The 14,518-nt window shown below is 42.7% G+C and overlaps 1 protein-coding gene across 1 annotated transcript in view; it reads right to left on the bottom strand.

The window, feature by feature from the left end:
• The window catches only part of KYAT3 (kynurenine aminotransferase 3), a 76,108-nt gene extending 62,621 nt beyond the window's left edge, over positions 1-13,487 (bottom strand). Inside the window, 3 exon segments of the mRNA XM_073593184.1 lie at positions 6,506-6,564; positions 10,733-10,833; positions 13,389-13,487. Coding sequence (XP_073449285.1) covers positions 6,506-6,564; positions 10,733-10,833; positions 13,389-13,422 — 194 coding nt within the window. The 5' untranslated portion in view covers positions 13,423-13,487.
• Positions 13,488-14,518: the final 1,031 nt, after the last annotated feature.

Below are 14,518 nucleotides of genomic sequence, written 5' to 3'. Positions count from 1 at the left end.
TGGCATCTGTAGTCAGTACTCTCCAAGTTACCAGGAGGATGGATCTTCCCTTTCACAGGTTCTGATCCTGGAACCACCAGCTTAGGCTTAAGCATGCCCGAAGAGATAAGAACATTGGAAAATTCAGGGCTTGTCCTCTCCTGTTCCAAGCCAACAGGATGTCTTGTTGTAGAGGCCTGGAATGGAAATGGGCATAGGGCACCGCCTCGAAGGAGGATAACATCCTCCCTAAAAGACTCATACAGAGCCAAATAGGAGGGTTGTCTGGTGCCCCTTATCTGATGCACCCGATCTTAAAAACCTCTGAGGGGGAACCCCCCCGCAACTCCAGCTTGTAACCGCAGGATATAATTGGAGGTGACCCACTCATTCTGAATTATTGTACTCCAAATGTCCGAAAAGTGCAGCAGCCTTCCCCCCACCCTATGGAGTGGGGGTGTCCCCTCAAAAGGAGGGCTTGGTGCTGGGTTTAGAAGAATTTTGGACCCAGGGCTTTTTCTGGCCCTGGCCTTGTGGCTTGCCCCTGGCCCTAGCGCCCTGTTGGTGGTGGAACTGCATTGGCGCTGAGACATTTGAGGAAGCAGTCCCTGAAGTTTTAAACGAGGGACACCTGGTGCTTTTCTTCACAGGAAGAGAACTCTTCCCTCTGGAAATCTTTTATATATAATTGTCCAAATGTTCACAAAATAAAACGTTACCCATGAAAAGGGAAACCTGCCAATAACTTTTCACAAGGAAGTTTGGCTGACCTGTTCTAAAGCCACAAAAGTCTGCGCATATGTACAGACAAGAGAGCCAAACGAGAAACCTGCTGTATTGAATCCTTTAAGGCATCAACAGCAAAACACAGTGCTCGAGGAATTATCGGTCTTATTTTCAGCAAGATCATCCTCCTGATCCTTTACAGACTGGCAGATACCAATTGCTGCAAACAGCTGGCTGAATAGCTGAACTGACCAAAGAAAAGGAAGCCTTTAATATTGACTCCAATTTCTTGTCAACAGGGCCTTTCAAGCCCTGTGCGTTATCTACTGGACAAGTTAAGTTCTTGTTTAAGGAAGAGACTGCTGCATCTACGGCTGGCATGCTCCATTTTTTTAACAAACTTTTCATCCATGGGATATAAAAAAGGGAAAACCTCTTAAGAGGAACAAAATCCTGTCAGGATGTTCCCAATCAGCATACACCGCCTGTTCCAGCAGGGGGTGTAGGGGGAAAGCCTGTGAGAAGCCTCAGGGATCCCAGGAGGACCAGGGGGGCTCAGTCACCTCTGCAAGAGGCAACTTAAAGGCAGAACAAACCATTTTGGTCAGAGTCAGGATGAAAAGCCTCTGCGACTGAGATGCAGATAGCAACTGGATATTTTCTTGTCCAGATTGCTCAGACGCAGACTCATCCGCCAGGCCCTCCACAGAATCCTGAGCTTTTAGCTCTTCCCCATCCTCAACCCATTCCTGCTCAAAACTAGGGAACTCCAGGGAGGGGGGTCTGTCATGCTTCTTGCCACCCTACGGGATGGAGGCAATCCTGCGCTTTAACTTGGCTAGGGCCAAGGACAGTTCATCCTTGTGATAAAGAGTGAAGCAGCAGCGTTATAATACCAGATAGGTGTAGCGGCTCAGATTGCCCGGATGCCTCTGGTCCTTGAGGAGATACAACACTAGAGATATGACTAGGTTCATCAAGAACTACTGACGACATAGGTGTGCCCTTCCCTGTAGTGTTAGTCCCACTCCTCTTTTTTGAAGACATTTACTAGCCACAAAAAGAGTACTTGGGTGTAGTATTAAAACACCTCTAAAGGGAGAACCTTTAATAGGGCTCACCAAGCCCCTATGCAACAATCCTGCTAAGCACTTTATCCTGCCAAGCAATACTTGGTGAATCACGTGACCCAGGTAAGGAGAACTGCTGCAAGTGCCTGTTCAGAGTCTGCGCTGTGTCCCATAGCTGCCTTCTGGAAGCACCACATGCTTGGCATATACAGCTTAAATAGGCTAGCTGTGCGCTGGAACGTTCTGTGCAGGCGTGCGCATGTACATGCGTGGTCCAAGTGAATGGGCGTGGCTGTATTCACGTACAACGCAAATCTTCGTGCGCCTAGATAAATGCTACGCCATGGCCGCCAAACAAACTGCTAAGTCCAGCAGTGCTTTTGCAAATGCACGTGCGCCATGGCCACCAGACAACAACTGCGGGGGGGGTGGGAGTTCCAAGCGAGCAAGCCCCCCCCCCCCGAAGCATACCAGGCCACTTGCCCTCAACATGGGGAGGGTGCTTTGGGGTGCCCCCAAAGCACCTTATCCCCATGTTGATGGCGACAAAAGCCTCTTCCCAACAACCCTGGCCATTGGTTGTCGGGGTCTGCGGGCTTATCGGAGATCCCGCCCCCCCACTCCATGTAAATGGGTAGGGGTACCAATACCCATTCACCAAAAAAAAAAGTGTCAAAAAGTAAGAAGACAGTTTGACAATTCTTTTATTAAAGAAGAGAAAAAAAAGTGTCCCGCGATGTCCATCTATCTAAAATCACAATGCTCGACGGACCCGAAAGATAGAAAAAAAAAAAAAAGTATTAAAAAGCTCCGCCTCGATGGAAGACCTCCCGGCAACTGCGGTCTCTTGGCTGTGACAGCTCTTATATAGGCAACTTAACGTCAGATGGGGTTATCCATTAGGTGGCCCCGCCCTTGCCTATATAAGAGCTGTCAAAGGGAAAAGACAGCAGTCAGCAGGAGCACTCCCATGGAGGCGGAGTTTTTTCGTTTTTTTTTTCTATTTTTAGGGTCCGTCGGGTGGCATGATTGACAATGGATGTGCATCGCGGGACACTTTTTTTTATTTAAATAAAGGAATCATCAAAAACTGTCTATTGTGGTTTTTACTTTTTGACAATGTACCCGATACCCATTCACATCGGGGGAGGGGAGCGGGATCTAGGGGTCCCCTTGTTGAAGAGGGCTTCCAGATTCCGATAAGCCCCCCGCCCGCAGACCCCGACAACCAATGGTCAAGGTTGTCGGGAAGAGGCTCTTGTCCCTATCAACATGGGGATGAGGTGCTTTTGGGGGTGGGGGGGGACCATGTTAAGGGCATGTGGCCTGTTAACCCTCTAATTCTCCTTTGTGGAAAGGCCCCCCAACCGTCCTTTGTACATTCTTATATTATGGTTATACTGAAACCAGATGGGGACCCATCCATCCCTGACAATTACAGACCAACTGCACTTAATTCGGACTACAAGGTCTTTACAAAAATCCTGGCTAATCGCCTATCCCAATTTCTCTTTAAACTCATTGATAAAGATCAGGTGGGGTTTCTTCCAGCCAAACATGTGGGGGACAATACTAGGCATACCACAGATCTGATTGAGATGTTAAACAGAGTACGTCGCCCAGCATTAAGTCTCCACGGAAGCTCAACATGGAGAAAAGAACAAAGGAAAGGAAAAGGAAAAGGAAAGAAAAACACACAACCAGTACTTGCCAGATATTCCTGCAGCTCCTTTAATATTGCTGCAGGAATCTTGGCAGCCTCCCTGACCAGTTTTCTTCTCATCACTTTTGGAAGCACGTCCAAGCACTGTTGTGCCATATTTTCTCCACTTGATGACTGTCTTCACTGTGTTCCATGGTATATCTAATTCCTTGGAAATTCTTTCGTACCCTTCTCCTGACTGATGCCTTTTAACAATGAGATCCCTCTGATGCTTTGGAAGCTCTCTGCAGACCATGGCTTTTGCTGTAGGATGCGACTAAGAAAATGTCAGGAAAGACCTACTGCTCCAGAGAGACTAAGTTCAGTGCTTGTAACCTTTCTTCATAACTAATGTCCCCCAGTCCCTTTATTCATTTTGTTGCCCTTCTCTGTCCTCGCTCCATTTCCAGCACATCATTCCTGAGGACTGGTGCCCAGAACTGGACAACATACTCCAGGTGCAGCTGGACCAGAGTCATGTAGAGTGGCAGAATTATCGCTTTATCTCTTGAGTTAATCCCCTGTTTAATGCATGCCAATATTCTGTTTGCTTTGTTTGCAGCAGCTTGGCATTGCATGCCATTGCTAAGCCTATCTACTAGGACCCCAGGTCCTTTTCCATCCTAGATTGCCCCAGAATCGGTATGGTCCACAAATACAGAGATTGAACTGTTTACCCCATCCTCCAGGTCGTTTATGAACAAAATAAATAGGATTGGTTCCAGCACAGAACCCTGGGGGACCCCACTACCCACCCTTGACCATTCCGAGTACTCCCCATTTATCATCACCCTCTGAACTTGTCCTTTTAGCCAGTTTTCAATCCATGTACTCACCCTATGGTCCATGCCAACAAACCTTATTTTGTACAGTAAACGTTTATGGGGAACTGTGTCAAATGTTTTTTCAAAATCCAGATACACCACGTCTACGGCCTTCCTTTATCTAGATGGCAACTCACCTCCTCATAGGAGGGAAATAGATTGGTTTGGCATGAACGATTCTTCATGAATCCATGCTGATTACTGCTAATGATACAGTTTTCATTACAAAAATCTTGTATATAGTCCCTTATCCCCTCCAAGAGATCGCATACTATTGTGGTTAGGCTAACTGGTCTGTAATTCCCAGGGATGTATTTTGGGCACTTTTTAAATATTGGTGCTACATTGGCTTTTCTCCAATCAGCTGGTACCATTCCAGTCAGACTGTCAGTAAAAATTTTGAACAATGGGTCTAGCAATTACTTGACTGAGTTCCCCAAGTACCCTCGGATGCAAGCCAACTGGTCCCGGTGATTTAGTAATGTTAAGACTCCCAAGTCTAATTCTGTCCTGTGTTAACCATGGAGGTGCTTCCTGTGATGTGTCATAAGGATAAACACTGCAGTTTTGGTTACTGAAGGCCCCCCCCTGATTCCCTTGTGAAGAAGAATAAATTCAATGCCTTCGCCATCTCCCGATCCTTTGTAACCAGATGTCCTTCTTCATGGGACCAATATGGTCCCTTTTTTACTGTTTACATACTTAAAGAATTTCTTGGGATTTTTTTTTTGCTCTCCTCCGCTATGTGTATTTTGTGTTCTATCTTAGCCGTCCTTATTGCACCCTTACATTTCTTGTTGCATTCTTTATAAAGCCTGAATGCTGATGATTATCCCTCAACCTTGTATTTTTTGAAGGCCTTAGCTTTTGCTTTTATATTCATTTTTACATTGGAGTTAAGCCATCCAGGACTTTTGTTCGCTCTATTAAATGCATTACCCAATGGGATGCATTGGCTAATGCCCTTATTTAATATGCTCTTAAAGCAAACTCATCTCTCCTCCCTGTTCTTTGTTCCTAAGATTTTATCCCAATTCATGCCTTCTAGTAAGGTTCGTAGTTTAGGGAAGTTGGCTCTTTTGAAATTCGGTGTCTTTGTATTCTCCTTTGTGTGACTTATACTTAAGCCAAATGATCTGTGATCGCTTTTTCCTAAATTGCCCCGTATTTCCACATCCGTGATCAGGTCTGCATTTTATTGGTAATCAGTAGATCCAGTAACGCTTTATTTCTTGGTGCTGTACAGGAGACTGACATCCTCCAAATGAACTGATGTCACCATTGGTCGTTAGGACACCGGCAGCTAGAAGGTTGCAATGCTGTACAATGTAAACCCGTGGCTTTGAGTAACTAAAAGACAGGCTTTATCCACACACCGGCTTGTATACAATTTTGGGGCAATTTTTAGGCATTTCACCTGGGCACCCTGGTTGAAAAAGGCTGCCTTAGACTTTACAGTCAAGGTGTTGATGCTACCTGTGTATATATAAAATGTTGGGGTATTTTCCCGACATTCGTTAGATCTGAAGAAGCAGCTTGGACAAGCCAAAATCTCTTCAGCATTACAGAAAAAGTCCAACTGAATGTGACTACTAGATGATGTCCATGTAATCTGTGCAGATTTTTTTTTTTTTTTTTTACATTTCCCCATTTCTTGTACTAACTTGTGGATGAACTAAAAGTTACCAGTGGAACACACTGGTGATGTCGCCTTCCCAGGAGGAGGCTTTGTCAACAGTGCTTCAGGAGAGCCAGAAATAAAACAAAACAGTAGATTAGCATAAAATGCTTTACTAACAGAAAGTCAGACTCGCCCCCAAAACTATTTTTTTCCAGCTATGGGTAAAGCAAGGCATGCAGAAGTCTTGTTGGGACCTTCACAAGTGTCTGCGAACCCACAGGTTGGTCACCACCTACTGCCACCGAAGCTGTGACAGCTCCGGCTAGGCTTTTCAGCCAAGCTGTCACTGATCAAAGTGAATTCCTTCTGCCATTTATTAGTGTTGTAAGGTTATGCTTAATTGTATTTTTCCACAACCATGCTAAAGCTTCCCACAGATCTCAGAAGGCAGTCCGGTATGAAGATTTATTCCAACTTCTGAAAGATCTGCTCAAAGGGCATAGCAATGAGCGGTCTTTGAATTCATCAATAGATTAACATTTAGGAGACATTACCGAATTCATTCTTCAAAGTGACCACTTACCATACATTGCCGTCAATTCCCTGAATCCGTTTAGTATTTCTGTGTCTTGAAGACATAATCTGAAAGTGAAAAGATTAAAATATATTATTGGATGTTACTGCACTTCAAAATTCATAGAAATGCTTGAAATATTATACCTGCAACTTTGAAAAGAACTTCAGACAATCAGAACCTGACAGACTAAGCAATTATTAATAGAAATACAGAATCTAAACAATGAAGCATCTGACATAGAAGGAAATTAAAATTCATACCAAGCTCGGCATAATAGAAATCATACAAGAGCCATTTACACTTGTGCAACTATCCCTTTCATCAAGAATGTTTAATATTTAGGACCTTTGTACAATACTGGTTAATGTACTGTATGTGTGGTGCAGCTTCTTCCCTGTCGTTGATTGTGTTATCAATGCCACTTTTCACTGTATTCAAGTTTCTGTTTTTTGTTTAAAACAGAAGTATACACATACATAAAAGCAAGGAGGATGCTGTCATCGCATTTTGGAAAAGTCAGTTTGTTGCATTTCCTCTGAAAAACAAAAGAAGCCAGAAGAAGCATTTCTAGAAAGCAGGTTAGAAATCAAAAACTATATGAAGTTATTTCACTAAACCAGGGGTCTCCAAACTTAATATACAAAAGGGCCAGCTTACTGTTTTTTTTAAACTTTAGGGGGCTGGACTGTGGCCAGTGGGAGAAGAAAATGTCCTGGCATCAGTGAGAGTAAATAGTGCCCCATCTTTGGTATTAGTGGAAGGAATAGTGCTCAATCATTGGTGTCAGTGGGAGGAATAGTGCCTTACCATTGGTGTCAGTGGGAGGAATAGTACCACATCATTGATATCAGTGGGAGGAATAGTACCACATCATTGATATCAGTGGGAGAAATAGAGCCCCATCATTGCTGTCAGTGGAAGGAACAGCGCCCCATCATTGGTGTCATTGGGAAGAATAGTGCCTCATTGTCGGTGTCCATGGGGGGAGCTAAGCCCCACTGTTGCTATTGGTGTGGAGAATAGTGCCCCAAGGGCCAGATAAAAGCAAGTAAAGGGCCAAAGTTTGGAGACCACTGCACTAAACTATGCCTCCACTTTACTAAATCAGTGAAAAGTTTAAAGTATAACCAAAAGCATAACATTTTTTTTCCATTTTGGATAGCGTAATGGAGGGGTATAACCTCTGTTAAGTTTTTTTGCCATCTGTGTCCCATTGTGGAGATTTCCTTCATTCACTTCCTGTCCCATAGTCAAATCAGGAAGTGAGAGGAAATCACTGCAAATTAAGGAAATTTATTGGGGCTGCCCAGGTCACCAGAAGTAGTGTCCCCATGGTAAGTTTTCCCCTCTATTGCTGTTCTGGGGACAACCCAAAATTTGGGATTTTCTTTTATGTTAACTTTTAATGATAATAGTAAACATGACATATAGTGAGTGTTAATCTCCCTGGGGGGGGGGGGGGGGGGTCACAGTCAGCAATACGATCCTGTTCTAATCCCTCTCAACTCTATCCCAAAAAAAAAAAAAAAAAAAAAAAGGTTTTGCCTTTAGTTACCCAAAGACATGTAATGACATGTCAATGAAGTGCCAACAGGCACATCAGAGTAAAATAGAGAAAATAATGTACACGTTAGAAAAGTAATGCAACACCCACCACCCTCCCATGAGAGATCTCCAGCATTCCATCCTACTTCATTGGCTAAACCTTAGATAGTTAGCTCCTTGAGGGCAGAGACTGATGTGAATGTGCAATATATACACGTGAAGCACTATGTAAATTGATGGCGCTATATAAATATGTAATAAATAAGTAAACCTAAAACATGAGTAGAACGTTGCTAGTAGACTAAGGAGCCCAGGATTGGGCTGATATTACATATACTGTACATACAACCCTCCTCTAGTGTCTACAAGCACCTTTACATGACATGAAGAGGACCAGAACAAAGACAAATGCCCTGTACACACGATCGGACATTGAACGAACATTCTGACAACAAAATCCATCGTATTTTTTCCGATGGATGTTGGCTCAAACTTGTCTTGCATACACATGGTCGCACAAAGTTGTCGGAAAATCCGATCGTTCTGTACGCGGTGACGTAAAACACGTACGTCGGTTCTATAAACGGGGCAATAGCCAAAAGCTTTCGTCTCTTAATTTATTCTGAGCATGCGTGGCACTTTGTGCGTCGGATTTGTCTACACACAATCAGAATTTAAAGGATCGTATTTTGTTGTCGGAAAATTTTATAGCCTGCTCTCAAACTTTGTGTGTTGGAATTTCCGATGGAAAAAGTCAGATGGAGCCCACACACGATTGAAATTTCCGACAACACAATCCGATCGCACTTTCTCCGTCGGAAAATCCGACCGTGTGTACAGGGCATAAGAGATTGGGAATGTATTCACATATAGCAGACTGGGAAAAAAATTGTTTGTGCAAAAAAAAAAAAAAAAAAAAAACACAAAACAAACATTGTTCTGAGTTTTATAAACTTTTATATTTACAATTATATTTCTTTCCAGCAGAGTTGAAAGCTAGAAGGCATTACCTATGAATTTGCATATGTCCGCTGCCACCTTCTGACTGCAGGCTCAGTACGACTGAGTGGGGAGTGTAGCTAGATGGCCGTCGGTCAACAAATTTGACATGCAGTGTCCTGACGTCAGCGATGATGCACTGCACAGATGACGCGGTGTGCATGCACAGTATGTGTGGTTTTCTGCAACAGCTGATTCCACATCACAGGAAGGTACGTGGTTCGATATTCTGTCAAGTTCGACATTTTGTCAGAACACCTGCATGTCTGAGCTAATGGCAGATAGATTCCAGGGAGTAAATGCTACATTAAAGAGGAGTTCCACCCAGGGGGTCGGGTAAAAAAAAAAAAAAAAAATTAAAAAAGTCAGCAGCTACAAATACTGCAGCTGCTGACTTTTAATTGGACACTTACCTGTCCCTGGGTCCAGCGATGCGTGGGATCGAAGCCCCGCTCGTCTCCCCCTCCGTTCAGCGGTGCCGGCATTGCAACTGTGGACGCCAGGCTGTGGCTTCACAGCCTGGCACCCACTGTGCATGCGCGAGCGGCGCCGCGCGCCGTGATTGGCCGCTCAGTCACCTGGGACCTGTAATGGGTCCCAGATGATTGACAGCGGCGAGGGAGCAGAGTGGAGCCCTTCCTGTGCCGAGGGGGAAGTGATGTCACCAGCCCAGGCACTGGAAGGGGCAGACTACGAGGGACCCCTTAGCAACAGGCAGTTAGAGGCAAGTTAAAAAAAAATCCAAATTTTTTTTGTTTTTGTTTTTTAGGATTTTTAATGTATTTTTGTTTTTTTGGGTGGAACCCCACTTTAATCATTTGCCCTTACTCAAGATGGCTGCAGCTAGAAATGCTGGGGGTGGGGGGGGGGGGGGTGTTCAAAGCGATCTTTCAACAAAATAAAGCATAGAGAGACATGGACGGATGGGTGAGTCTACTTTGCATATTAAAAATGAATTAAATAGCATTTTCAGTTTGTGGTGCTTACATACAGTTTAGTTCTGCATTTAAAAAGGGAGAATGAGGACATTATGTTTGCCCTAAAAAATATTCAGCTTGCTTATCACTGTTCCAATCCATGTCATGATGTTTTTATCAAATAGGTCCCAAACAATCCCTGCCAAAAAACTATACACATTCTGATTCTTGGAAATGTAATATAGTTTATTTGTTCACAAACAGTACATTTTTTTGTGCTCATTTACTTATTTGTTTAGGCTGTAAAAGCCATGGACCTTATTAGCCATGTGTCGTCCTACATTTTGATAAGACAACAACCCAATAGCATTTGTAATGATTTGCAACCCATTTGAATCCAAGCTTGTATTTGTTGAATCTCTAGTGCAGTTTTGGCTAAAATGAGCACATATTTGTGTATATTTAGATTAAAAAAAACAGCAAGTATTAATCAAAAATCAACAAAGAGTAAAATAAGTTCTTTCCGCACAGCATTACTGCCAATGTTTGGAAGAGGCTCCTTGGTTTTTTAGGTTAAAATAAGGCATAAAGAATTCTACAAAAACAATAAAAAAATATCTGCAAGCAACCATAAACATTGTGAAATGTTCGAGTGCTCATTGAGGATGCAATTGTACTTCCAAAAATAACCTTGCATTATATTCTATCAACACCGGCAATGCCAGAATCAATTAAACATTCGTTCTATCGGAATGTACGAGACAATACATACTCCTGCAGTGGAAAACCTGAGGAAGCGAGAGGAATGAACTGTCTTCAGCAACTGAGCGCCATTCCCAAAGCAGCAGACAGCACGACAAGCAATCAACATGCCTACAGAACAGGTCAATAGAAGAGGCAAAGGATTAGGAAAATAGTGCAACTAAACTGATTCCATATTAACAGTGACTAGATGATTAAGTGCTGTAAGAATTATTGGAGGAAATAAAAAGTCAATTAAAATGATTACTGTACCTTTAAAAACAAACCATTTCTATAAAACAAATCTGGGAACACCATGCAAGCTTTTGTTCGCGTCACCCCCCCCTTTTACCTGCCCATTCACCATCCATAGGACTCCAGAAAGAACGTCCAGAGGAACATCTATGTCTTCCATTTCCTCTGTTAAAACGGAGTTCCACCCAAAAGTGGAACTTCCACTTATCCGTCTCCCCCCCCCCCCCCCTCCAGAGACACATTTGGCACCTTTTGGGTGGGGGGTACCTTTCCCCACTTCCGGAGACGGCGCCGCAGCTCGGGAGTTTGGCCCCCCTCCTCCGCCACCGGACCAATTAGAAAGCGCAAGCGTTTCGCTCATGCGCAGTAGGGAACTGGCTGTAAAGCGTTTCCCTTACCTGGAATGGTGGTGGCAGCACCTGACAGCTGATCTGAAAATCAGCTGGGGTGCCAACACCGCAGGAACCCTGGACAGGTAAGTGTCCTAATATTAAAAAGTCAGCAGCTACAGTATTTAGCTGCTGACTTAATTTTTTCGTGGGGGGGGGGGTTCTACAGTTATGTTGCTATCTGCACTGCACAGAACAGGCTACAGACAGGCTGAATGTAAATAAAATCAATGCGTCTAATAGCCCAATATGACAGTTCCAAAAACACAGGGAAAAAAAAAGGCACAGTAATAGCCTTCAAAATTCCTTGCAGTCCCTTCATTAAAAGAGCTAAGGGGCTCAATTCACTAAAGGATATTGCACGCAACATTTGGGTCATGCATCCGAATACCACATGCAATAATGAAAATGTCAATTTATTTATAGTATTTACCAGAAAAAGAAACTCGGCTGGCCATACATTATACAAATGTTTTTGTACAATTTTCCTTTAGATTTACCAAACCATATAATATGAAGTCAAACCTAAACACTTTCAATTTGTATGCAGTCAGAGAGGCCCTTGTACTACATAGTTGAAGGTAAATCTAAAGGGAAATTGAATAAGAAAATTGTATAATACGGGCAGCACAGTGGTGTAGTGGGTAGCACTCTCGCCTAGCAGTAAGAAGGGTCGCTGGTTCAAATCCCAACCACGACGCTACCTGCCTGGAGTTTGCATGTTCTCCCTGTTCCTGTGTGGGTTTCCTCCGGTTACTCCGGTTTCCTCCCACACTCCAAAGACATGCTGGTAGGTTAATTGGATCCTGTCTAAATTGTCCCTAGTATGTATGAATGTGAGTTAGGGACCTTAGATTGTAAGCTCCTTGAGGGTAGGGACTGATGTGAATATACAATGTATATGTAAAGCGCTGCGTACAATTGACGGCGCTATAAGTACCTGAAATAAATAAATAAAATAAATAATTAAGGCGGATAACTGGGTGACAATTAAAATTGTTGATTTCTAAAAGATAGCGTCAACATACTACTAAAAGCAGATTGAAACAGATGGAAAAGCATGCAAAAGAAACACTAAAACAAGGCCAAAGTCCATTGCAGTGAGAAGCAAGTCAAGGAAAACCAATGTCCACAGACCAATTTAGGAGAAGTCACAATAAAGCATCCCGAAGAATACAGTAAACCAGGTGGTCAATGCAGAGGTTGGAAAGTGAAGTTACAGTATATGTGGTCAATCAAATTTGAGAAAATTAGGCAATTATTGAACCCACTAGAAATGAAAGATCTCACCTTTAAAGATACTAATAAAGAGATGAGATATAAAGGATTGTACATCAATCAGCCATATAAGGTAAGTGTCCAGTAAATAAGCCCAGTCATAGAACAACCAGGTCACCCCACAAGTATAATAAATGCAATAAATTAATTAAATATCCCACTATTCATGGCAATCTGCAATCAGCATGTTTTCTTTTTACAAACCTGAGGTAGTGGTTATGGTCAAGTCAAATCCTTCTATAAAAGTAATCAGTTTTAGAAAGTTCTGACAAGGCATACTTTACCATCTCCAAAACAGAAACAGTTGAGGATCTGCAATAAGTTTTGCTAAAATCAGTACATATCTAGAATACACTGGAGTGATTTTTTTTCCTTAGCAAAACTGGAGTTTTACTTTAAAAGCCTTGTGACACCTAAACATTGCACTAACCTGAGGTACAATGCATGTTAACCCAACATGAAGCAATATAATGCCATTTATTCTGAACGGCGCTTCAACGAACCTGCACCACGACGTATGCATATACCATGCCTTGTGGTATGCTGAATCAAAAATAAAAAAAAAAAAATTAGATGATGCATGTCCGATTTTAAACTGTGTTGTAGTGCATTGGAATTCCTTTTTAAGGACAACCTCAACAAATATACGGCCAAAACAACCACACATGCCATTCAGTGCTGTACAAAAATAAAGCAGGTGTGTTTTTGGCCCATGGATGCACAACAAGCACACAAAAGGAAAAATGTGCATAAGTGTGAACAGACCTTTGCTCAAGCATCGGTAACGTCTAAATTTCATACAGAGGTCAAGCTCGATGCGGTGGAATTCCTAAGAGAATAGTTACAGAAAGTATTCGCCGTCAAGGTGACATTAGACAGTGAAGAGTGATTGTTTGTTCCTGGTAATATGAGCAAAGACTTACGTTGTTGATTTATAAACTGCCCATAACAAGATTCTTCTGTCACATGCAGAAGTGGTTACACAACCGCAGTTACTTCAGCAGGACCATGTATTTAATTATGAAACCATGTACTAACCTCTCAAAGGCCCATTATGTAAACATGAAAAAAAAAAAAAGATAAAATTAGATAGGAGGTGGTGTCCACAGTAACCAATCACATAGCAGTAATGTTTAAAATCCAGGATGCCAAATAGAAATGAAGCCTCTGATTACTCTAACAAAAACATAAAGCAAAATCACACCCTCTAACTTGTACCTCCCTACAAAGCTATTTGGGAATGTTCGAAAACATTTCCCACATTAGTTTGAAAAGCTGTGTCATGGAATTCATAGCAAGGCTCCACAACTGAATCTGCACATGTAATCCTAGGTGCTGAGACCACTAAACTAGATATTATGTCACACACAATGAAACCGTCCTCCCGCTACAACTATCCACATAGAAGTGAAGGATGACAGTCAGTGTTACGAAACCCAGCAAGGAACTATTATAGCTAATGCTGCCTTTACGTGTATACTTAGCAAGCCATGGGGCTAAATACAAGACTTGAGTTCATGAATGATTAGAAACAAACAGGAAATGTTAACTGAAATTCTACCAGTGCAGGGTTGGGCAATTACTTTTCCCAAGAGGGCCACATGAGAAATTGGGACTGTTGTGGAGGACCAAACTTAAAGGATAAGTTCAGTTTAAAAAGAAATGCACATTTTTTATTTTTTTTTTGGAACCTGGAAACCATTGCACCAGCGATCATCAGATTGCTAATGCCATGCAAGTCTCCTGCAGACTGTCAGTGTAATCTGGCTGCTCATACATCGCAAGAATCAATGAACTACCAGAGCGCTTAACATTGGCATGGTAGTTCATTGAGAACTACAAGCCAACAGTCACAAAGGATGTCGGTGCTTGTAGTTCATTCATACATAGAACTC

This window comes from Aquarana catesbeiana, linkage group LG07 (assembly GCF_042186555.1).
Source record: "Aquarana catesbeiana isolate 2022-GZ linkage group LG07, ASM4218655v1, whole genome shotgun sequence".
In the NCBI taxonomy this organism is placed as follows: Eukaryota; Metazoa; Chordata; class Amphibia; order Anura; family Ranidae; genus Aquarana; species Aquarana catesbeiana.
Note: the sequence above shows the minus strand (reverse complement) of the source record. Positions and strands in the feature narration are given on the sequence as shown.